This window comes from Schistocerca piceifrons, chromosome 2 (genome assembly GCF_021461385.2).
Source record: "Schistocerca piceifrons isolate TAMUIC-IGC-003096 chromosome 2, iqSchPice1.1, whole genome shotgun sequence".
In the NCBI taxonomy this organism is placed as follows: Eukaryota; Metazoa; Arthropoda; class Insecta; order Orthoptera; family Acrididae; genus Schistocerca; species Schistocerca piceifrons.
Window position 1 is genome coordinate 99697831 of NC_060139.1, and position 25195 is coordinate 99723025.

The window sequence follows — 25195 nt, forward strand, 5'->3', positions numbered from 1 at the left end:
GCCAGTTGTATCTCTCAGTTCATGTTAAACAATCACAAGAACATCTTGTTCTGACTGACACTCACAGAATGCTGAGATTAGTTTTTGAGGAAAGCATTCAACCATAAACGGATGCCAGATATTCATCTGCACAGTGAGAATACGTGATAGGGGTACTATTGCATTTCAAGGTTTTGTAATATGCTAGTATTAAAACAATAATGGAAAATCCTTGTTGGAATATAAAAATTCATTTGAGTAAAGACAAGCACTCATCATGATAATGTGTTGAGTGTTCGATAAGCACATAAATTAGAAATTCAACAACGTAGTTCAGGTTCTGAATTTTCGTTCTCATTTTAATGCTGTGACACTGGGTCTTTATTTTACACAATCTGTCTAAGGATCTGCATTTATCAGTCTTTTGTACAATTGGAGTGCAAATTCAAAAGTTGAACTTCTTGTTTATCTGCCTATATAATGCACAAGGCTTCCAAATTGTCTGCTGTGTAAAGTCTTTACATTGTACTGACATTCCGTTTGCAGTCACACACATTTTTCTCAAAATCTGAGACAGTGGTAGGATATAGACATATTCTTAGCTTTGTGTACTAGACAGATGCAAAGTGATATATTAATTTTGAACAGTGTGTCCTAGTAAATTCATGTACTACGTTAAGAGTATGTCTCTTTTTGTAGGATTGCATTTCCCAGCTTGTTTTTAACTGTAACTTCTGAAAATAATACATTTTCAACATTTCTTTTCATGTGAAATGTATGCTTTTATTATAAAAAATATGTTCAAGAGTTTACTGTATGTAATATACACAAACACACACTACTTCATACAATATGAAGCACTTTTGATGTCACAGTTCCTTTGTGCTGCACAAAGCACCTGAAAAGAAAAGGCATTTGTAACATTAATTAGGTAGTTACAAAATTAAGCAATAATGTACAGATGTTCAGGACATCACAATGCATACTGGTTTGGATACAATATAGCCAGTGTGAAGAAGGATGCGGGAGCGGAGAAGGGGGGGGGGGTGTCCCACAGCTGTTGCCACACCTGCATCCACTGCCAAATGCCTCAACCTTGCCATGCTTCCTCATACTCTTTTACTCCTCTTCTCTCCATTGTTTTTTGGATACTCCTTAACCACACTTTCTGTGGTCTTCCTCTTCTTCTCCTTCCCGGTGGTTGCCATGAAAGTATTCTCTTGGGGTCATCTGTCTCCATTCATTCTTCCTTACATGCTCTACCATGCTTGCTGTCTTTCTTCTTTTCTATCCACAATATTACGAGTGTGGTTTGAAAAGTTCTCGGAATCACCACGAGAGGTCAGCGCTAGCGCAAAGAGTTGTTCGCTAGCGCAACGAGTTGTTCATGTGATAATCATTGGACTGTTGCCTGTAAACACGTGCCATGTCAGTGCTCTTGGAAGAGAGCTGTGGCAATGTCATGGCTTGGTTGTTGTTCCTGCGTAGTGATTAGCAAAGATGGAAAAAATCGAGATTTGAGCAGTGATTAAGTACTTCATAAAGAAAGGTTACAAAGCAAAGGACATTCAAGCCAATTTTCAGAATACACTGAGGGACTCTGCTCCTTCATATTCAACTGTTGCCATGTGGACAAATGAATTTAAATTTGGTTGGGAGAGCTTAGATGCTGATCCATGCAGTGGTTGGCTAAGATGTGTCACTTCTCCAGAAATCATTGCAGAAGTGCACAAAATGGTCATGGCGGCTCTGCTTGCCAGATGTCATCTTAAAGGATACATAAAATTTTACCTGAAGAATTAGAAATGAAAAAATTATCTGCAAGGTGGGTGTGCCAACTCTTGATGCTGGATCAAAAACACATGACAATGGACATATCAGAACAATGTCTAGCCCGTTTCGGGAGAAACGAACAAGATTTTTTGCGCCAGAGACAAAACAACAGTCAAAGCAGTGGAAACATGCTGATTCTCCACCACCAAATAAAGCAAAGACAATTTCTTTGGTGGGAACATGGCATCAGTGTTGTGGGATGCGAAGGGGATTGTGTTTGTAGATTAAATCCCCACTGGGCAAATAATTACTGGAGAATACTATGCTAACCTCCTGGACAAATTGCAACAAAAGATACACAAAAAAGGCCAGGTTTAGCAAGGAAGAAAGTCATCTTCCATTAAGACAGTGTGCGCCCGCACACATGTGCCGTCGCCTTGGCAAAATTACACGAACTAAGATATGAATTGTTGCCACACCTGCCTTATTCACCTGATATGACTCTGTCAGACTTCGATCTCTTACCGAAACTGAAAATTTTTCTTGGTAGGTGAAGATTCACTTCAAATGAAGAAGTGATAGCCGGAGTTGACAACTATTTTGCAGGTCTGGAGAAAACTCATTTTCGAAATGGGATCTAGGAACTGGAAAATCGTTGGACCAAGTGCATTAACCTACAAGGAGACTACATTGAGAAATAAAAAAGTTTCAGTGATGTAAGTACTTTTTTTTCCAATTCCATTCTGAGAACTTTTCAAACCACCCTCATATAATGAGTCTGCATCCTTTCTCTTATTTTCTCATTTCTTATGTGGCCATGTCAGGAAATTCTACATGCTCTTCTGAAGTGGTCGATTTCTAAGTCTCTTTTTACTTCTTTCTGTGAGTTACCAGCACTCACTCTCATAGCTTGTTATTGGTTCTATGATGGATTTGTATAAATGCATTTGTATGAAGAAGAGCCCATAATAGGACACCAATGAGGAAGAAAACTGCAATGGGTTCAAATGGCTCTGAGCACTATGGGACTCAACTGCTGAGGTCATTAGTCCCCTAGAACTTAGAACTAGTTAAACCTAACTAACCTAAGGACATCACAAACATCCATGCCCGAGGCAGGATTCGAACCTGCGACCGTAGCGGTCTTGCGGTTCCAGACTGCAGTGCCTTTAACCGCACGGCCACTTCGGCCGGCCAAAACTGCAATCATCCACACTTTTTGAATGGATGATTTATTTAAGTGTGACTGGTTGCAGTTTTCTCCCTCAGTGACATTGCTGAAAACGGATGTGGTGTTCTTAAGCCACCATGGATCTACTCTACATCAATACTCCAAAAGCCACCTGACAGTGTGTCATGGAAAGTACTTCTGGTATCACTGACCGACCTCCTCCCCACCCCTTCCCTGTTGCACTCGTGAATGAAATATGCCACTCCTCATTGGATCTTCCCTCTATCTTCTATCAGTCCCACTTGGTAAGAGTCCCAGATTGATGACCAATACTCAAGAATCGGTTGACCAAGTGCCTTGTAAACCACTTCTTTGGTGGATAAATTACATTTTCTTAAGATTCTTCCTACGAATCTGTCTTGCATCTGCTTTTCCTACAGTTTGTTTTACGTGCCCTTCCACTTCATATCAGCTCGACAGATATTCCTAGATATTTTACAGTGGTTACTGTGCCCAGCTATTTGTCATCAATAGTGCAGGTCTAAGTACTGGATTTCTTTTCCTATGTATGTGCAATATGTTATATTTATTTACATTCAGGGTCAACTGCCAGAGCCTGCACCATTCATCAAACCACCGTAGGTCTTTCTGCAGATTGTTGCTAACTTCTGGCATTGTTACCACTTTACAAACAACCACATCATCTGTGAACAGCCTGAATGACACATTCTACTAGATCACATTTATACACACTGTAAACAGAAACTGTCCTTTCATGCTTGCTTGGGGTACCTCTGAAAGTATCTTTACATCTGTCGATTTTGTTCTGTTAAGAGCGACATGTTGAGTTCTATCTGTAAGGAAGTCTTGAATCAACTCAAAAATCTGGTTTGATGTTTGGTAAGCTCATATTATTTCCACTAAATGGCAGTGCAGGACAGTGTCAAATGCCTTTCTGTAAGTTGAGCAACATGCCATCAAACCGACCGTGAGTGCCAGTGTCCACTGTGCCTTGAATCTCATGGTGGAATAGAGCAAGCTGAGTTCTGTAAGATCTCTGTCTGCGGAATCCATTTTGAATTTCACAGAGGAGATTTCCATCCTCCAAAAGTCATAATACTTTACATGGACATAAAATATGTTCCATTGTTCTAAACTGATAAACATCAATGATACAGGCCAGTAATTATGTGCATCTGCCCTACAACTCTACTTGAAAATAGGACTGACCTGCACTTTTTTCCCCGTGGCTAGTATCTTTTGTTGCTCCAACAACCTATGATAAACTTCTGCTAGAAGGGGAGAAAGTGGCATCTTACAGGTAACTCATCTTGTCCAGGTGCCTTTGCACTACAAAGTGGATTTAGTTGTTTTTCCATTCCTTGATCAGTTATTTCAGTGTCTGCCATTTCAGAAAGTTCATATGATAATTGAAATGAAGGATCGTGTTATGATCATCTGCTGTGAAACGGTTTCTGAACAGAAAATTCAGTATTTCAGCCTTCTCTCTACCATTTTCCAGTTCAGTGCCACTATGGGGACTGAGTGACCGAGTAGACGATTTTGAACCACTTAAAGATTTTATGTAAGACCATAACCTCTTAGGGTTTTTGTCAAATCAGTTAACAAAATTTTACTTTCAAAGTTATTGAATGCTTCTTTGATTCCTCCTCCTTACACTCATTCTCAAGGACAAAATAATCAAGAAATATGCTGGACATATTTGCCTGTAAAACTCCAAAGTTCTTAATACTTGGAAGAGACCTTGGACTAGGAGTGGATTAAAAATGACAGGTATAAGCATGTATCATACATCATCAAAATCAATTAAAGTAATACAGCTTCCTACTGGTCATATGCTTTATACTACAAAATGGACAATAAGTAAAACATCCTCTCCTTTCCACATTTTACACATGAAAGACACTGAAACACCATTAAAACTGTAACTAGTACAGTATTCTCAGTGTAACCCGACATTTAGTAAAAGGAGTGCTGAAAACCTAAGTATGCAATCCCCATGGAGTAATTACAAGAGAGGAATGGTGTAGTTGGAACAAATCTGCCTCGAATAATCACACTGGAAAGATGTTGTCTAGAAATGCAGCTGCACATCTTAGGAAACCAATCTTGGACCTAAAATCTTCCCATGCTGTGGTACATTTGGTTTGCCAACCTCTGCCACACATTAGGTTACTTTCATCCTGCACTTATCCAGATACATTGCGAAATAGGTCCCAAAATATTTCTTTCATAACGCATGTACCTTGACTCAGGATCTCTCCATTTTCAGTCCCCTCCCATCCCACTCCCTCAAACCTAGCATAAGTTTACTTAAGTTAAATGTACTTTAGTAAGTCAGATTCTTAAGCACTTTAACAACCCATCTGTTAAAATCCTATAATCTTTATGGAGGTCATCATTCCTTTGCTTACAAGGGAACCTCCCCATCGCACCCCCCTCAGACTCAGCTACAAGTTTGCACAGTGGACAGGCCTTGAAAAACTGAACACAGATCAATCGAGAAAACAGGAAGAACCCGTATGGAACTATGAAAAAAACAAGCAAAATATACAAACTGAGCAGTCCACGCGCAAGATAGGCAACATCAAGGATAATCGGAGCTCAGGAGCGCCGTGGTCCCGTGGTTAGCGTGAGCAGCCGCGGAACAAGAGGTCCCGGGTTCAAGTCTTCCCTCGAGTGAAAAGTCTACTTTCTTTATTTTCGCAAAGTTATGATCTGTCCGTTCGTTCATTGACGTCTCTGTTCCCTGTAATAAGTTTAGTGTCTGTGTTTTGTGACCGCACCGCAAAACCATGCGATTAGTAGACGAAAGGACGTGCCTCTCCAATGGGAACCGAAAACATTTGATCGCAAAGTCATAGGTCAACCGATTCCTCCACAGGAAAACATGTCTGATATATTCTATACGACACTGGTGACGGCATGTGCGTCACATGACAGGAATATGTTGTCAACCCACCTAACTTGTACACTTGATGAATGGGTAAAAAGATTCCTCTAACTTGCCCGATTTAGGTTTTCTTGTGGATGTGATAATCACTCCCAAAAAAGTGATGAAAATATAAGAGTTTGTGACATAAACTGCAACAAATGAATGCAACAGTTTCACAGTCGCACAGTTTTCCCTGTGCTCTGTCAAAACATATGTTTTTAACGTTTTCAAATTTTTCCGTGTGTAGACCGTCAAATCCTGCATATGTCCAAGCAAATCTGAACATGTCTTGGAATTTTGGAGAGCGAAGTTGATTGTGTGTGTGTGCCTGAACTTTGATAATTGGCACACGATCACGTAAACAAAACTACTCTGTGTACCTGTGCTGCTTCGCAAAATCATAGAATCTTTTCACAAAGTATTTCACTTGCCGAAAACCAAACAAATATAACAGTTGAACAAGAGGTGTACAACCTGCAAGAATAGTAATCACGTCTACTCCCACACTATGGCGCAGTTACCTCGCATCGGACGGACAGATAATAGTTGTCTGAGAATAAAAAATTAAACTTTTCACTCGAGGGTAGACCCGAACCACGGACCCCTCATGCCGCAGCCGCCCACGCCAACCACGGGATCACAGCGCTCCGAGCTCAAACCATCCCTGATGTTGCCCATCCTGCGCACGGACCACTCAGCCCGTATACCCCGCTTATTCTTTTCACAGTTCCACACAACTTCTTCCTGTCCTCCCGATTGATCCGCGTTCAGTGCCCCAAGGCCCATGCACTGTGCCAACCTACAACTAAATCTGAGGGGGGTGCGATGGGGAGATTCCCTTGTTAGAATGGTTTTGAAGAAAAATATTTCTCAGAATGATGAGCTGCATTTTTCACTGAATTTATGAGGGATATTCAAAAAATAACCTCCAACTGGCTATTAAAAATAATCAAATGCTTGTGCTTCATGATGCCTGCGTGGTTTAAGAAAGAAACTTTTAAGGTCATGTTGTATCAGTCAGGTCTGTCACATTCAATAGTGTGTAACTAGCAGGTAACTGAAATGGATGGTTTTATTACCTCTCATGGCAGTTGATACATAAGTATTGTTATTTGCTTCCCGCAAGCCAGAGGAGCCAATGCCACCAAGGCAAATTGACAATTGTGTGCTATGTATTGGGATGGGATTATGAGTGATTTGTGCAGAAAATTCAAGGCTAGTCGCACTGATGAACATGTCGAAAGTGATTGAGGAAGACATTCAGACTGATGAAATTGTGCAACATGCTGACAAATTGCGTGTGCAAGAAATCCATGTACAATTTCCGAACTTTCTGAATATGCCCTGCAGATATGAAGAACAACCCTCTTTAACATTTGTGAGATACCATTTTCTTCTGATCACAATCTCTGTCTATTTCCCTTTCACCTCCTCCCATCCTGTCCCAAATCATTATGTCGAACCGCTTTATGGCGACATATATTCTATACGTTTATGTTAATACACTGGTAGACAGGAAAAGGAATATATTTTGATTCTCAAGCCAGGCATAGTGTTGCATGTATAACTGGTAGAATATTGTATAGTGTCACATTGGGAGATTTTTAATGCAAGGTAGAAGACAACGCCTGAAGAAGGAAGACATCTGTTTTTGTTTGGTACGTTGAAAAGTGCCAGTGCCATGTAGGACTAGCTCTGACTGTTTCTATGAGTAGCCCTATGCAACCTGAAGTATTAGAGAAGTAGTGGGATTATCAGATTCTTTCTTGACTAAGCTCCATGCCGATCACTATATATGTTTTGATTAAATAAGTGTTACTGTGATCAATAATAAAGTTTTCTGATTCAGTAGATAAAAAAGGTTGTGATGATCGCTACCACTATGGTTTCCATGTCGGTAACTGGTTCCAATTTTGCCAATATTCAAGAAATATATACATCGAACAACAACACTGAAATACACAGTCAGGTGCAAAAGAAATTTTATCGATAAAAAAAGAAATGGAGGGCTGTTTGTATGTTCTTGTGGTTAAATAACAAATGTATTTTTCTGCAGCATCTGTGTGTCAGAGATAATGCACAGGCAGCTAGCAGCACATTAAAAGAATTATCACCACTTATAACATGATTACACATTCTCTTTTGAAGATAAAAATTAAAATGTATTGACGATTAAATATAGAATTCAGAGTTCATGAAAGTTTTAATGAGAACACATTACACTCGGCAAACCTCATAATATAAAAGTCATTGTATCAAAGAGCAATTAAGACTTGAGGGTTCCTCTGAAGCCATAATATTGATACGATTACATTATAATAGTCTCACAAAACATATCACGTACCACTATTTTCCAATAAACAGGACCAAAATCATTAATAGCCAGTGTGACATATTTGACATTTGTCATCACTGCTACTTTATGTAGTCAGAAATAAGAAAAGAAAATTATGGTACCTGATATGTTGTCACAGAGATGTTAGGTTACCATAGGTTTTGTGCATGATGGGTACCGAAATGTTCACAAAACTGAAAGAATGGGCTTGACATTCCTTCAGTGCTACCATGAAGAGGATGAGGAACTTCTGAACAGAACTGTGATGAGTGCAGTATGTGAACTCTGAAACTAAGTAACAGTCCAAACAGTGAATGCACACTTATTCTTCCAATAAGTTCAAAGAATTCTAGTAATGTCAAACCACAAAATGATGGTTACACTGTTTTGGGATCACAAAAGAAATTTGGCAATACATTTCATGAGAGTAAGACAAGAGAATGCCGTGACATGGCGGATGTAGTGAGAGATTTGTGAAACTCCGAAAGTCAATCCCAAACCAATAACACATGATGATTAGCAAAGGCATCACTGATCTTCACAACAGTACACAACCCCATACTGTGAGTTACACAAAGTAAAAACTTATGACGTTTTTGCTGGGAGGTTTTTCAACATTTTCCCTATACTCTGGAATTGGCACAAGCAACTTTTGTCACTTCCCCTACAGGAAGACCTGGCTGGCTACTCTGCACTTACAACTGATGATGAGCACAAGGATGCTGTCAGTAACTGGCTGAAGCATCAAGTGAGACCATTCTTTGGTGAAGGGATAAAGAAGCCGGTGTCACGGAACAACAAATGCTTGGATAAATAATGACAACATTTTTTTATAGCCAATCGGATGAGTTTAAGAATAGCCACTGTATTTAAAAGTATGGTAAGATTAAATAAATAGTCTATAAACAAGCACTGTTGTGTGTTGTACAAAGTGCTTTGGAAGTAATAACATGTACTTTTAGAATATTTAAACCTAAAAGATGATTATCGAACAGAAAAATTAAAACTGCAGCTGACCACTTCTTACCACAAGTTTTGAGCACTTCACCAGGTGTGTGTGTGTGTGTGTGTTTGAGGTTTACGGGCGCTAAACAGCGGGGTCATCAGCGCGCAAACGCATAAAAACAGGAACACATGCAGTGAAGGGACTAAGACGAACAGCGAACAAGGGGAACAGCTAAAAGACACAGACCTAACGCAGTTCCAAATCCTCACATACCGAGGCAAAGCAAGAGGAGAAGGAGTGCACTAAAAAAGGAAAGGAAACACAAGGAAGGGAGGACAGAAACCGAAGGGAAACAAGGAGGTATTCGTGACTGGCGGACCTCTTACCTAAAATCTGGGTGAACCAGTCATCCAGCAGCACATTAAAACCCTCTCCCTAAAATCCGTGGCAACAAATTGGACAGGACACAAAACCGTAAAACCTTAACCACAGACGTTGCGTCATCTTTCAAAATAGAGGGCAAATCCGGTGGCAAAGAAACCACCGCCCTCTGGTCAGAGAATAAAAGACAGTCAAGTAAAATGTGGCGGACAGTAATCTGGACGCCACAAGCACTGCAGATTGGGGGATCCTCCCGCCGGAGTAAAAAACCATGTGTGAAGGGTCTGTGCCCGATGCGGAGGCGAGTGAGGAGAACCTCATCCCGCCTGCATGACGGGTAGGACGTACGCCATATGGCCACGTGGTGGCCTTGACCAGACGCAGCTTATTTTCACCGACTGCCAGCCACTCCTCTTCCCACTGACACATAACGCGAAAACGCAGGAGGGAGGTAACAGCATGGAGGGGGACGGCACATTCAACAACCTGAGGGAGGGAACATGCATCTTTGGCAGCCACATCCGCCAGTTCGTTTCCCCTAATACCCACGTGCCCCGGCACCCAGCAGAAGGAAACCACCTTCCCCTGCCGCTGCAGGTGGAGTAGGGCATCATGGATGTTCTAGACGACCGTATCCGCTGGGTACAAGTGTTGCATGGTCTGAAGGGCACTCAAGGAGTCAGAACAGATGAGGAACTTACGACTGGGAACACATCTCATCTGCTCCAATGCCCGCAAGATCGCAAACAATTCGGCATCAAAGATGGTAAACGCCGCAGGAAGCCGTAACTTGACGAGTCGATCAGGGAAAACAACAGCACAACCAACAGAGTCCCCCTGTTTAGAGCCATCCGTAAATACTGGTACATGGTCGGGATGCTGGTTTAAAATATCATAAAATAAGGAGGTACACTTCACCAGGATGAGTCCTGTAAAACTTCATAGTTGTAGCAGAATTTGCTCATTTTTGCCATGTGTGGGTTATTGTGTGAAGCAGTTCAAGCTGTTCTTTTTCTCTATCACAGAATTTCGAAATGTTCAACCTAATTTTACATGCAATGCCAACCTCTGTGAAGGACCAAGTGTGATTTGGCGCCCATTTCTAAATTAAATAAAAGATATGAGGATTGGAACTTTAATAGTGGCAACTATTTATTTACAGCTTGTACAAAATAGATAAGTGTTTCAGAGTTTTATTGACCTTCAAACTAGTCACCAGCATTGTGTATAATCCATTGCCAGCAATGTGGAAGTCGTAGGATACTCTTAGCAGTGACAGTTGTGTTGACAGTTCGAGCGGCGCGGTCTACTGCCCGACAAATTTGTAGCAGTTCTGAAGCGAATGCCGTTAAGTGTTTCCTTCAGTTTAGAAATCGAGTTGAACTTACGAGGGCTTTAAGTCAGGGAAGTGCAATGGGTGGTATAGCAATTAGCAGCCCCATCAGTCAAACAAATCAGTAACAGCTTGCACTGTATGTGCTTGAGGTCAGGTCCTGCAGAAAGTGTCATCACTTCTGTCTCTATGCTGTTCATTTTTGGAACACAACCTACGACCAGCTTAGAGAAGGAAGCGATGACACTTTCTGCAGGACCTGACTATCATTTTGCAGGACAATGCTCGAGCATGTATAGTGCAAGCTGTTACTGATTTGTTTGACTGATGGGGCTGCTACGTGCTAGACCACCTACTGCACTCCTCTGATTTGAGCCCTCGTGAGTTCAACTCAGTTTCTGAACTGAAGGAAACACTTCACGGCATTCGCTTCAGAATTGCTACAAATTCGTCATACAACAGAACACGCTGCTCGAACTGTCAACACAACTGGCACTGCTAAGAGTATCCTACGACTTCCACAACACTGGCAATGGGTTATACACAATGCTGGTGATTACTTTGAAGGTCAGTAAAACTTTGAAACATGTATCTATTTTGTAGAAGCTGTAAATAAATAGTTGCCACTATTAAAGTTTCAACCCTCATATTTTGTCAATAATTGAGTTTGGTGGGATTGTGGCTTTGTAAAAATACAGGTTAATTCTTACAAAATGTAAAAAACAGCAATCAGCCACTGTTAATAAAGCTGCTGCTTAAGAACAAATAATGATATTACTCATTTCAAATCAATGGGTTGATTGTCAGATGGCTATTTATGTTCACCTTATGCTGTACATGCGACTTCGGCTGTTTTTCATTACGGTGTTGGTCCCGTTGAAAAATCCTGCATCAGTTTATGGCATAAAGTATAAAATGACACATCGCCTTCTGTCACCATGAAAAGTGGCCAACATCTCGTGTACAGCATAAGGCAAATGTAGTTTTAAACACAAAAAGTCATCTGAAGATGACCTGTTGCTGTTTTTACTTTTTTGTAAGAGCTAACCTGTAAAATAATATACTAACCACGGAAATGGACAGTGGGATAACCATTGCATCCAAATGGCTACTACAATGCTATCTGCTAATGAGACTGGCAACAGCTATAAACAATTCAGTACCTGCCTGAAGTCATCAGACGTCTGCCGCCTCCTCCACTCCCAACAGTCCCCACAAGAAGTGAGAAGTTATTATCTCTGCACTGTTCTTTCACAGATATAACACATGAAGAGAGAAAGGAAGAAACATCTGACTAACTTAATTGTTTTTACCTACATGCAGAAACTGCTTCACTCTGTATGCTGTGCTGCCTTCAGCCATACGATGTAAGGCAAACATGTTTTGATCAATCTGAATCATTTCTTTAGTTGGTTCGAACAAGACAACTGAAAAAGAACACTACATATTAGAAATAAACAATATCACTGACCTACAATGTCACAAATATAGTAATGTAACATTAGTCATGAGAACATGACATACATCAATGGCCATTTCAGATTTGACACCACTGATACAAATTGTTTTAAAGTTGTCTCTTCAAATCATTATCAAAATTGTTAATTGTTTCAGAGCAAATGAATATCATTATTCTGTTTCCAACTAGATGAGAGAGAGATCGATAAAGGATTCATGCCAGAGGTGGCAAAGTTCTGAATCTTGCTTATGTGCCTGTCAATGCCTCTACCATTCAGTGAATTGTTACTTTTACTCCTAACTCAATTACATTTTACCAGAAATTTCCAGTACCATATAGATCTATTGTAAGATTGTGAACTGCTGCTCCAGTAAAAGTTATTATTAATTACATACATACACTAGCTGGACACCCGGCATTGTCTGAGTGTGTATTATTTCAATCTTCTATTAGTCCAGCGTATGCTTCTCCCTCTCTCTGTGTCCATCTCCTCCATCCCCCTCTCTCTCCATCCACTTCTTTCACCCTCTCCCACTCCCTGTCCATATGCTCCTGCTCCGCTCTGCCCACCTGCTCCTCCCTCCTCTCACGGTCCATCTCCTCCTCTCTCTGCCCATCTCCTCCTCTTTCCTTTCTTTGCCATTCCCAACTGTCCCTCCTGTCTCTCTCTCCATCTCCCCCTCTTCCCTTTCTCTGACCATTCCTCCTACCTGTCTTCCAGGACAACTACTCCTCCAACCTATCTGTGTCCATCCCCTCCTTCTCCCCCCCCCCCCTTATCTGCCCAGCTCCTCCTTCCCTCTTCTCTCTCTAATAATCACCCTCACCCATACGTGCAGTTGCTGGTTCTTACCTCCACAATATTTCTTTCAGATAGTAAGTAATATGTGTACGTAATTTGGCTGAAATCAATCAAGGGATTTATGAGGAGGTTTCTACCCTAGGCTTTGCCTGCGTGAGAACTTTCCCATATATGTAACATATTTCATGCATATTTTTACACATCTTTCACCTTATTTGTATCAAAATCACAATCCAGCTTTGTTATCATGCAGCTCAATGTTCATGGTCCGTATCTCCACAACTATGTATCTTAAAATGATCCAATTTTGCACAGGTATAAATGGATACTGTCTGTGAAAGGTATTACGAACAGAGTTAGTAGCAAAGAAGTAATAAATTAAAACATTACGCATAATGCGGCAGTTTTCATGCGTCTCAATATCTGACATCATATCTCCTGGACAATATGTCATACGATGATATATTTTCATAGCTACATCCAGTGGAATATATGGATACTTTCTGCAAAATTTGTTGCGAACAACAGTATGCGTGATGCAGCAGTTTTTGACACATCCTAGCATTTATGATGTCGTATCTCCTGATGTATGTCATACAATGATATAATTTTGCTGGTACATTCAATGGTATACATGAATACCATACTGCATGAACATCAAAAATGTAGTAAGCAATAAACTTCATTCCTTTCATTAATTTGAGTTGGGGGGGGGGGGGGGGTGCCAGTAAGAAAAAGTTTTATGTAAAATTACATGTAAAATTTGTTGCAAATCAGTAAGTTCTCTCATCCTCAAATATTGAACAAATACAGTCTGGCTACTCATGCACCATGAGCTACCCTACTTTTCAGATAAGGTTCATGCGACCACCCACTTTAAGTGGGAAATCTGAGTTGGAGTACTGGCCAGGCACAAATTTTCACCTGTTACCATTGATTGATTTCAATGCCCAAATGCAGCTAACACCATTAAAGGCTTTGCGTGATCATTTATTATGTTACATTATACAGATCCCCACTGGGCAACAAGCACTGATTTGAAATTCGTTATGGACAGAGGAATTTTTTTGTACGGTATTCAAATATCAATTTTGCCATTGTGCCGAGCATTTCAAAAACTGATGGGGGCATAAACTCCAAAGTAAGAATGGTTGGCAAAAAGCTGTCACAAGTTGTCACAAAATCTAAATTCAGAAGCTTGGAAGATGAATCTCTTGAATCTAGACACCAAGGTATACAAGAGAGCTACGCACAGCTGTTCAAGAGAACAGTAGGATCTGTTTGGCATTTAATGACCCATTGAACCACCACCTAATTAAAATTAAGTTACTTTGGAATGTGCAAGACTTAAAACCAGCAAACTAACAATTGGGATATTGTAATGCAAGAACCATTTAAACTTACAACAAATATCATTTGGGCAGTTTGTCAACTCAATGCAGAAAAGTAACATTTTCAAACTGATCATATCAGATTTCTTTCAAATTTGGTGCATCCAATGATCCAGATAAGAGATGAAAATCTACCAATTTCCAAAGGTATACGAGCATTGTGAAGAATGTTACATGTCTGCAAAGTTTGGAGATTGGGTGAAATTTACATGTTTGCCTCAACATACACTCCTGGAAATGGAAAAAAGAACACATTGACATCGGTGTGTCAGACCCACCATACTTGCTCCGGACACTGCGAGAGGGCTGTACAAGCAATGATCACACGCACAGCACAGCGGGCACACCAGGAACCGCGGTGTTGGCCGTCGAATGGCACTAGCTGTGCAGCATTTGTGCACCGCCGCCGTCAGTGTCAGCCAGTTTGCCGTGGCATACGGAGCTCCATCGCAGTCTTTAACACTGGTAGCATGCCGCGACAGCGTGGACGTGAACCGTATGTGCAGTTGACGGACTTTGAGCGAGGGCGTATAGTGGGCATGCGGGAGGCCGGGTGGACGTACCGCCGAATTGCTCAACACGTGGGGCGTGAGGTCTCCACAGTACATCGATGTTGTCGCCAGTGGTTGGCGGAAGGTGCACGTGCCCGTTGACCTGGGACCGGACCGCAGCGACGCACGGATGCACGCCAAGACCGTAGGATCCTACGCAGTGCCGTAGGGGACCGCACCGCCACTTCCCAGCAAATTAGGGACACTGTTGCTGCTGGGGTATCGGCGAGGACCATTCGCAACCGTCTCCATGAAGCTGGGCTACGGTCCCGCACACCGTTAGGCCGTCTTCCGCTCACGCCCCAACATCGTGCAGCCCGCCTCCAGTGGTGTCGCGACAGGTGTGAATGGAGGGACGAATGGAGACGTGTCATCTTCAGCGATGAGAGTCGCTTCTGCCTTGGTGCCAATGATGGTCGTATGCGTGTTTGGCGCCGTGCAGGTGAGCGCCACAATCAGGACTGCATACGACCGAGGCACACAGGGCCAACACCCGGCATCATGGTGTGGGGAGCGATCTCCTACACTGGCCGTACACCACTGGTGATCGTCGAGGGGACACTGAATAGTGCACGGTACATCCAAACCGTCATCGAACCCATCGTTCTACCATTCCTAGACCGGCAAGGGAACTTGCTGTTCCAACAGGACAATGCACGTCCGCATGTATCCCGTGCCACCCAACGTGCTCTAGAAGGTGTAAGTCAACTACCGTGGCCAGCAAGATCTCTGGATCTGTCCCCCATTGAGCATGTTTGGGACTGGATGAAGCGTCGTCTCACGCGGTCTGCACGTCCAGCACGAACGCTGGTCCAACTGAGGCGCCAGGTGGAAATGGCATGGCAAGCCGTTCCACAGGACTACATCCAGCATCTCTACGATCGTCTCCATGGGAGAATAGCAGCCTGCATTGCTGCGAAAGGTGGATGTACACTGTGCTAGTGCCGACATTGTGCATGCAATGTTGCCTGTGTCTATGTGCCTGTGGTTCTGTCAGTGTGATCATGTGATGTATCTGACCCCAGGAATGTGTCAATAAAGTTTCCCCTTCCTGGGACAATGAATTCACGGTGTTCTTATTTCAATTTCCAGGAGTGTACATGACTATAATTCTGTATGTAATTCAGACACAGCAATGCAGCTTGTATCTTTGAAAAGCTACAGAGTAGAGCTTTACATTGACATGCAACACGGTTGGTTTCTAGGAATTTTTACATTCAGCATCATTGATCTTAAACTTTGACCTTTGTCTTTTTAAAAACGTCTCCAATATGCTGCTATAAACATGGTATGTATCAAGATGGCACACTAATTGATCATGCCCAAAAGTTTATTTTTTCAACATCAGTACACTATCAAAATGCATAAGGTAGCACATAAATATGGAATACAAATTATTAAAAAATATAATTCATAAGTAATGTACAGAAATATAGTTTATATAATTTTAGTGGTATTATTAATCATTTACAGTATAGCTTCACTGGAAAGGGAATAAAAAGTGGTTACATCTTATTTCACAAGTCTCTAATAATTACATTGTTAATGTTAACCAGGTCTGATGCAGGGAACGAGTATGACCTCCCAGTTTGTGTCACTGGAGCCATTCTTGTAGGAATATCACATCTCCTGATAACACAAGTGTCTCGTATTGTAGGAAACATAAGTGAAGGAGATGGTCTGTACTTCATCTGTTTCTTCATAATTTTGTAAGACGTAAGCAACTCACCAATCAATGGCACTCATACCTGCAACAAATCCATGTGTCTCTTAACAGCAGTTCTTTCCAAATAGCAATCACTGACTCTCCAATGCCCATTAAAGAATCCAGTGATTACATCTGGAAATGTGTGTTTGAAATACACATATAATTCTTTAAGATTGTGCAATCCTAGCTGCTTCGGCTTATGTGCTCTAATTTGAGTTTCTTCCTTGCGTCACAAGGCTCACATTATAATCACGGTAAAAATCATGTAGTTCAATGGTTTTTTAAGGGCATGTCTTACCTGTCTTTGGATTTTTTGTCACTGATATACCATGTTCTGCTGCTAACTCCTTGCTCTTCACACTATGGAATCTGAAGCGGAAAATTCTTTCATGTTTCTCATCATACGCCAGCTCTTCGAAAGTACTGTCAAAATTTGTATTTTGTCACACACACATACTGTATTGTGAAACCTGTCTTTCTGCTGGACTGTGGTTCCTCTTTCTCAATTTTTTTTCACACTCTTCTTTTTCCAGTTGTCATGTACCGGGTGATCAAAAAGTCAGTATAAATTTGAAAACTGAATAAATCACAGAATAATGTAGATAGAGGTACAAATTGACACACATGCTTGGAATGACATGGGGTTTTATTAGAACCAAAAAAATACAAAAGTTCAAAAAAATGTCTGACATATGGCACTTCATCTGATCAGAATAGCAATAATTAGCGTAACAAAGTAAGACAAAGCAAAGATGATGTTCTTTACAGGAAATGCTCAATATGTCCACCACCATAGCTGTAGTCAAGGAATAATGTTGTGAACAGCACTGTAAAGCATGCCCGGAGTTATGGTGAGGCATTTGCGTCGGATGTTGTCTTTCAGCATCCCTAGAGATGTCGGTCAATCACGATACACTTGCGACTTCAGATAACCCCAAAGCCAATAACCGCACGGACTGAGGTCTGGGGATCTGGGAGGCCAAGCATTACGAAAGTGGCGGCTGAACACACGATCATCACCAAACGATGCGCGCAAGAGATCTTTCACGCATCTAGCAATATGGGGTGGAGCGCCATCCTGCATAAACATCGTACGTTCCAGCAGGTGTTTATCAGCCAGGCTGGGGATGATGCGATTCTGTAACATATTGGCGTACCTCTCACCCGGCCCAGTAGCAGTTACAAAACCAGAATCACGCATTTCCTCGAAGAAAAAAGGCCCAATAACGGTAGATGTGGTAAATCCAACCCATACCGTGACTTTCTCATCATGCAATGGAGTTTCCATGACAGTTCTAGGATTTGCGGTAGCCCAGATTCTGCAGTTGTGGGCATTGACAGACCCTCGGAGCATGAAATGATCTTCGTCGGTCCACAACACGTTACTCAACCAATCGTCATCTTCCGCCATCTTTTGAAACGCCCACACCACAAATGCCCCCCACTTCACTAAATCGTCAGGTAACAGTTCATGATGCCAATGGATTTTGTACAGATAGCATCAGAGGCTATGCCTAAGTGCCAACCAAACAGTAGTGTATGGAATGGCGGTGCGACGTGCAACTGCATGAGCACTGACTTCCCCATCCATAGATGAACCCGCTACAGTCTCCATTTCTTCCTGAACTGTCTCAGCAGCATTACGCCTTGTGCTCAGTCGGCCACTATGGGGTCTATGTCCAAACAACCCGTGGCTTCGAACTTCGAAATCATTCTCGCCACAGCTGCATTTGTCAACAGACCTTTACCCATTCGAATCCCCTTCCTGGATAGGATCATAACACTGAACTAGCACATTCCCCATTCTGATAATACAGCTTCACTAAAAGCGCCTTTTCAGGTAATGTCAACATGCTGGGACTGCTGGCGCATCTGATTCTCTCTCTCATTACGGCTCCTTTTATACACGTTGTCATGCGCAGTCACTGACATTCTGCTGTTCAGTGCCATCTGTCGGACATTTTTTGAACTTTTGTATTTATTTGGTTCTAATAAGACCCCATGTCATTCTAAGCATGTGTGTCAATTTTTACCTCTCTATCTACATTATTCTGTGGTTTATTAAGTTTGCAAATTTATACTGACTTTTTGATCACCTGGTATATAAGCTCCAACACTAAGGCAACATTTTTCAGTTTTTGCTTTTGGTGATATTTCTCATGCTGAGGTCGATTTTTCTTCAAGGGATATTCACCTGGCTAGTATTTAAAGAATCCAGTGCCAGATCCGATGCTATTTCATCTGCACTTAATGTCATCTCTCAAAATACCTAGCACAGCTAAGGCAACACCCACAGGAATTGACAGGTTTTGTGATATTTGCTGCAAATTTCCCACCTGGCAATATATCAGGAGACTTGTTTACCATCCACTCCTGAACATTCCTCAAATTCTTCTGTACCCTTGCATCATTATGTTCTTCTTTAAATGAAGTACAATACAATTTTGGCTTGAAATCCATTTTTTACAAACTATAACTAAATATAGTACTACTTCCCAGCACATGTATACTGTAGTTTGAGTAAACAATCCACTCCCATGAAACAAGCTAATGACAACAGGTTGAAATGAAAGTACCTCTGATTGGCTCTTCACAGAAGGAAATTTTCACCAATTTGTTAGCATAATAGTGAGTGCTACTGTCTGCTGTACTGGAAAAAAAGGAAACAGTTAGCTGTGTGTGTGTGTGTGTGTGTGTGTGTGTGTGTGTGTGTGTGTGTGTGTGTGTGCGTGTGTTTTTTTAAAAGTGGGGTGTTTTGATATATTCATGGTCAAGGTCAATGACCCTAAATGTGGCGAGTCTTAGAAACTCACCATATCGCATATCAGTGTAAAGCTCTACTCACTCATTTTTTAATTATACAAGTTTTGTTGCTGTATCTGGAGTAGAACCAGAATTATAGTTATTTATGTTGAGACAGACACATGAAGATTTCACAATTCACACATTTTGCAGACCTGTACCTTACTTCACAACTGTCATTTGCAAATTTGTAGTTTTCCATTTCTTATCTGGATTACTGAATGCACCAAATTTAAAAGAAATCTGAGTGGGCTGGATTCAGTAATGTGTCAAACTGAAATGTAACTATACATTCAGTTAATCCTGAATACTATACACATCAAAAAAAGTTTTGCAACATCCCGGTTCCCAGAACTCCTGAAGACAGATGTTGACTGTGGATATTGTATCACAGTTACAGTCCCTTTGAAAGCTCAGAGAGGTCACTAAACCTGCCAAAAGACGTGAACAATCGTGAATGAGCAGTGCCTATTAGACGGAGGGGGTCCAACAGCCTATCAGTTCCCGTCATTCCACCAGGAAGGAGGTACACGGCTCATGTTGTCTCCAGTTCAACCATGCCTAGACGGTCAGTACCGCGGTTTGATCATGTTCGCATTGTTACATTGTGCCAGGAAGGGCTCACAACAAGGGAATTGTCCAGACGTCTCAGAGTGAACCAAAGCGATGTTGTTCTGACATGGAGGAGATACAGAGGGACAGGAACTGCTGATGACATGCCTCGCTCAGGCCGCCCAAGGGCTGCTTCTGCAGTGGATGACCGTCACATAAGGATTATGGCTCAGAGGAGCCCTGACAGCAACGCCACCATGTTGAATAATGCTTTTCATGCAGCCACAGGATGTCGTGTTATGACTCAAACTGTGCACAATAGGCTGCATGATGCAGAACTTCACTCCCGACATCCATGGCAAGGTCCATCTTTGCAACCATGACACCATGTAGCATGGTAAAGATGGGCCCAAAACCATGTGAAATTAACCACTCACGATTGGCATCATGTTCTCTTCACCAATGAGTGTCACATATGCCTTCAATCAGACAATCGTAGGAGACGTGTTTGGAGGCAACCTGGTCAGACACACTGTCTAGCGAACGCAGCAAGGTGGAGGTTGCCTGCTGTTTTGGGGTGGCATTATGTGGGGCTGGTGGTCATGGAAGGTGTCGTAATGGCTGCACAATATGTGAATCCCATCCTCCGACTGATAGTGCACCTATAGCGGCAGCATATTGGTGAGGCGCCCATCTTCATGGACGACATTTCGCGCCCCTATCATGCACATCTTGTGGCAAGCATGTTCTCCAGACATGAACCCTATCAAACATGCCTGGGATAGATTGATAAGGGCTGTTTATGGACAATGTGACCCACCAATCACTCTGAGGGATCTATGCCGAATCGCTATTGAGAAGTGTGACAGTCTGGACCAACAGTGCCTTGATGAACTTGTGGATAGTATGCCATGATGAATACAGGCATACATCAATGCAAGAGGACATGCTACTGGGTATTAGAGGTACCTCTGAAGGTCTCGCTGTATGGTGGTACAACATGCAATTTGTAGTTTTCATGAGCAACAAAAACAGCAGAAATGATGTTTATGTTGATCTCTATTCCAATTTTCTGTACAGGTTCTGGAACTCTCAGAAACGAAGTGATGCAAAACTTTTTTTTGATATGTGAATTTTGATAAATCCGTAATGCTACAGTTTATCTTACATCCAGAACAGCTTATAAGCCATTTGGGAAGTAGTCAAGAGATGTCAGCAGTATTCATTCTGTGAATGAAATTGGGTAATGGGGTCTTGCCATGATACCTATCAGAAAGAGCAATGCCTGATGTCAACACAAGTCCCAGTCTGGCAAAGTTTTGATGTCAAAAATTTGGTGAAAGGTACCTTGTGGACCTCCTTGCATTTTTCGTAGTTTATGCATGATACACATATGCAATATGCTTCAAAATACTTGGAGACAGGTTCATTGCCTAATATAGGTCTTTTGAATTTACTTCGCAAATTTTTGGTTTTATGATTAACGGTGAGTTGCTTGTGGTGCAACGTAAACATTGAGGCACATGAAAGGTCAATTTGTAACCACAACCTTTATTTGAGATTCACATTTGTTGGCTTTGAGAACTTACAAACAAATTGTCACCTTCCAACCCAACACAGAACACGGGCTACACGACAGATCAGTCTGTCACCATAACCAAGATTTCAAGAGGTGGCTGAAATACCACAATGTTAACAAGAATTTTCATAATAGCATACAGTATGTTCAATTTAAAATATCAAGCATTTGAATATCTACACATACATTTATCATATTAGCAATCTTGGAAGGGTCAACTGAACCTACCAGTATCAGATGACTCCTCCTTCTTGTCAGGTAACAATGCTGTGGTGTATGAAGTTATGCATGCACAAACAGTAAGAGAACAGAACACTGACAATACCTGTGTTGTGTCCACATTATTTTTTGGAATGTAGGTTGCTGTGACAGGCTTACCTGCAGCAAAGCTAGAAGTCTAGTTTATGTTGGAAGGTGAGGATTTAAGGGAATAGGAAATCTTAGTTGTGGCGACATACCGATCTGTAGTGTAGCCCAAGGCCAAGGTTCTGTTGAAAATTTACAATTTTGGTGTGAATTAGTGAAGCACTGCAGTAGTGAAGACTTCAGTTAATCCCACTGGTAAAATATAATGAATCTGACCTGAATGGTTACTGAGGTATTCTAGTTCAGTCAAAAATTTATCATTTTGTTGGTCCTAAAATGTTATTCACACTGCCACTTATGTTTCAGTTCTACTGTCTATTTCACTAGAAATTCAGAATGGTATCTGTTAAGAACAATGTTGTTTCAAAACAAAAAGTTTCATTGTAAAATCTGCCAATTAAATCTTTAAATGCTTGTTTTAAATTAAGACATTTCTCTAGAGCAAAAGCGGCAAGTTATACCAGAAGAAAACTACTGGTGAGCTATAATTTAACTTTATTCTTAATAATTACTGATAAGCTAAATATAATTCATTTTTGATATATTAATATTTGTATTAGATGTACCTGAGCAGCTTGCATCATGTCAAAATTAATTTTTGACATAAACAGCACGCCCCATTCTGTATGCTGGAGTTTTGCGTATTCTGGCACCACGCAGGTTAACAGAATACCGCAATAAGGCAGGCTGACGCACATATATTCCTCTTGCATCTGGAGTCCATGCTTGCAATTTGCATACATGATCCTTAGGAGGAGTGACAGCAATCCATCCAGCAGATGACAACACAATATCAGCGCAGCTTTCTTGTGAACTGATACCCACAACAGAAATGCTCTTTGGAGTAGTTGCAAGTTGTGGCCACTGTGATAATCTTTTGTCTCCACCACATGGTACAACAAACAGTGAAGAGCCCAGCAGCGACGAATATACAGTGTCTGCAATGTCCGTTTGGCATATAGTGACAGGCAGACAATCTGATGCAAATACTGTGAACCTAACAGATTTGTTTCCATCAACATAGTCTAGTCTTCCTAGACCAGCAATAAACAAAGTTCTTTGGGGTTTTAAGCAAAATGAGCGAGGGATCAACATCTTCTTTGGCAATGTCAAAATAAGTTCTTCTGTAGTAAGCAAATTCAGGATCTGGTCGGGTTGAACCGTTCCTGGCGTATCAAAACACCATCTGCTTTCACTAAATTCAGGATCTTCTGGATTTATACCTGACTGTTGGATAGTGAGTGATTTACTAACAGAAAATGGATCGTTCACTTCAGGTTGTTCTTCATTTTGAAATGTCCTTCCAATGTGACCCACAAGTGTGGCGTACTGAACATCATTCATACGTTTCAACTGAAAATGTCGGAGTTTATCTTCTGCTTGTTTCCGTTCTCTCTCAGCCAAAAGACGTTTAGTGCGCATATATAGCCTCCACCCAGACGGGCGAAGTATAGGAAACTTGAGCAAATTCATTGTTGTTCCCGGCCAAGGGGATGTAGTAGCTCTCTCAATAAGGTCCACTGCCTTCACTTTGCAGAAATCGGATTGCAAAAGAGCATTAAACAGGCTAGACTTTCCAACATTGGTACAACCTACCAGATATACATCACCTTTGTAGTGCCACATATTTTGTAACCTTGTAATAAGTTCCTCAATCCCATATCCAGTGCGAGCACTTATCAGCTCTACATGTTTTATGTTTGCAGCAGACAAGCCAGTCTGATCAAGACTTTTAATGATACATTTCTTGACATGATCAAGAAAACCACCGCAGTCCTGTGGCAGTAAATCAATCTTATTCCCAACAACCACCACTGGTCGTTTTCTGCCAATTATATCGAGTACTTGTGGCCAAATGCTACACGGAAAATCAGTGAGATCTACCATCAAAAGAACAAGTGCAAGTTTGTTCCTGATTTCGGATAAAAGTTTCGGATACTCAGTGGCAGGTACTGTGACACTAAGAACAGTGTTGTAATACCTAATGAAATGACATCGTTGGCACAGGGTCCCACTAATGCTACTTTCATTCAGACGAAGAAATATCTCACTTGGTAGATAGCCAGGTATTGCAGTGTCCCGACAGTGTAATAAAGCACCACATCCCCCACATGGGGTATTACTCACAGGAATATTTGTGTCAGGTGTACCATAGTTAAGTTCCCAGGGTGGTTCTATATCATCACCATCATAACACTCATAATCATTCATCCAGCTTTTTATATAATGCTCACTGGTCTGTTCTTTTGGAACAGGTTCTGTAGTAAACTCAGACACCATTATTTTTCCAGTACCATTTTCACCAGAATTATTCCGAGAAGAATGGAGACTACTACTGCCAAATTCACTGTAAGTCCTGTACGGAAAGTCCACTTTTTCATCTTTGAACACCGCTTCTGGCTGTTCTTCCGTCTCGCTATCTGCAATCTCTTCTACGTACTTTAATGCGACAGGGCTGCAGTGATATGATTCACCGCGGTTCAACGTTTTTCTTTTCTTCTTGAAGCCTGCCAATCTATTTTCCCATTCTAATCGGTGCAGAATAGAATTGTATATAATTTTAGACCTAATTTCGCCTAAAACAAAATTCTCTCTATTATCGTTTCTGATGATTTTTTCATAATTTAAGTTATGTTGCGAATGTGTAAAATGATAAAGTCTTTTGGTACTTGCAGACGAACATCGAATCACCAAATCTCTTAGGCAGGTTCCGAATGTTAGTATACCGAATTCATGTGACACGGGTGGTATGCGCAGTCTACCCACATGCACAAGTCGCAGAGTTCGCATTCTGGTACTATAGTACACTATACAAACACATAACCATAAAACCAACGCACTCACTCAAGTTTCTATCGTTTTGTTTACAAACATTTTGAAATTTTAAACCATAGATATGCTTTGTGATCCTAGATGACTATCGAAACCACAGTCGTAACAGTCGCGACGACATAACAAGAGTGACACTTCACGTCGATTTTGTTACTACTGCGCGAGCAGCTTGCCAATTGGCCAGTAAGTAAAAATGTTGAGTTTGGCGCGATCGTGAAAGCGAATAGTAGTTGTGTATTTTGGTTTTTCAAACGGGAGCGTCTGCAGCGCAATAAATTG

The 25195-nt window shown here is 41.4% G+C and overlaps 1 protein-coding gene across 3 annotated transcripts; it reads right to left on the bottom strand.

Moving 5' to 3' along the window:
• Positions 1-316: 316 nt before the first annotated feature.
• On the bottom strand, positions 317-24958 carry LOC124774066 (nitric oxide-associated protein 1). 3 transcript variants are annotated; one of them, XR_007015066.1, is made up of 3 exons: positions 22651-24958; positions 12192-12301; positions 317-877 (listed from the first exon to the last, which is right to left on the bottom strand). XR_007015066.1 is itself a non-coding variant. In XM_047249453.1 (2 exons), exon 1 carries the CDS (start codon positions 24872-24874, stop codon positions 22676-22678), a length of 2199 nt encoding a protein of 732 aa, XP_047105409.1. In that variant the 5' UTR covers positions 24875-24958; the 3' UTR covers positions 16542-16825; positions 22651-22675. The 3 variants fall into 3 exon arrangements, 1 of the variants encoding a protein (XP_047105409.1); XR_007015072.1 differs by having other exon boundaries at positions 12188-12301; XM_047249453.1 differs by lacking the exons at positions 317-877; positions 12192-12301 and adding an exon at positions 16542-16825.
• Between the last annotated feature and the right edge of the window lie 237 nt (positions 24959-25195).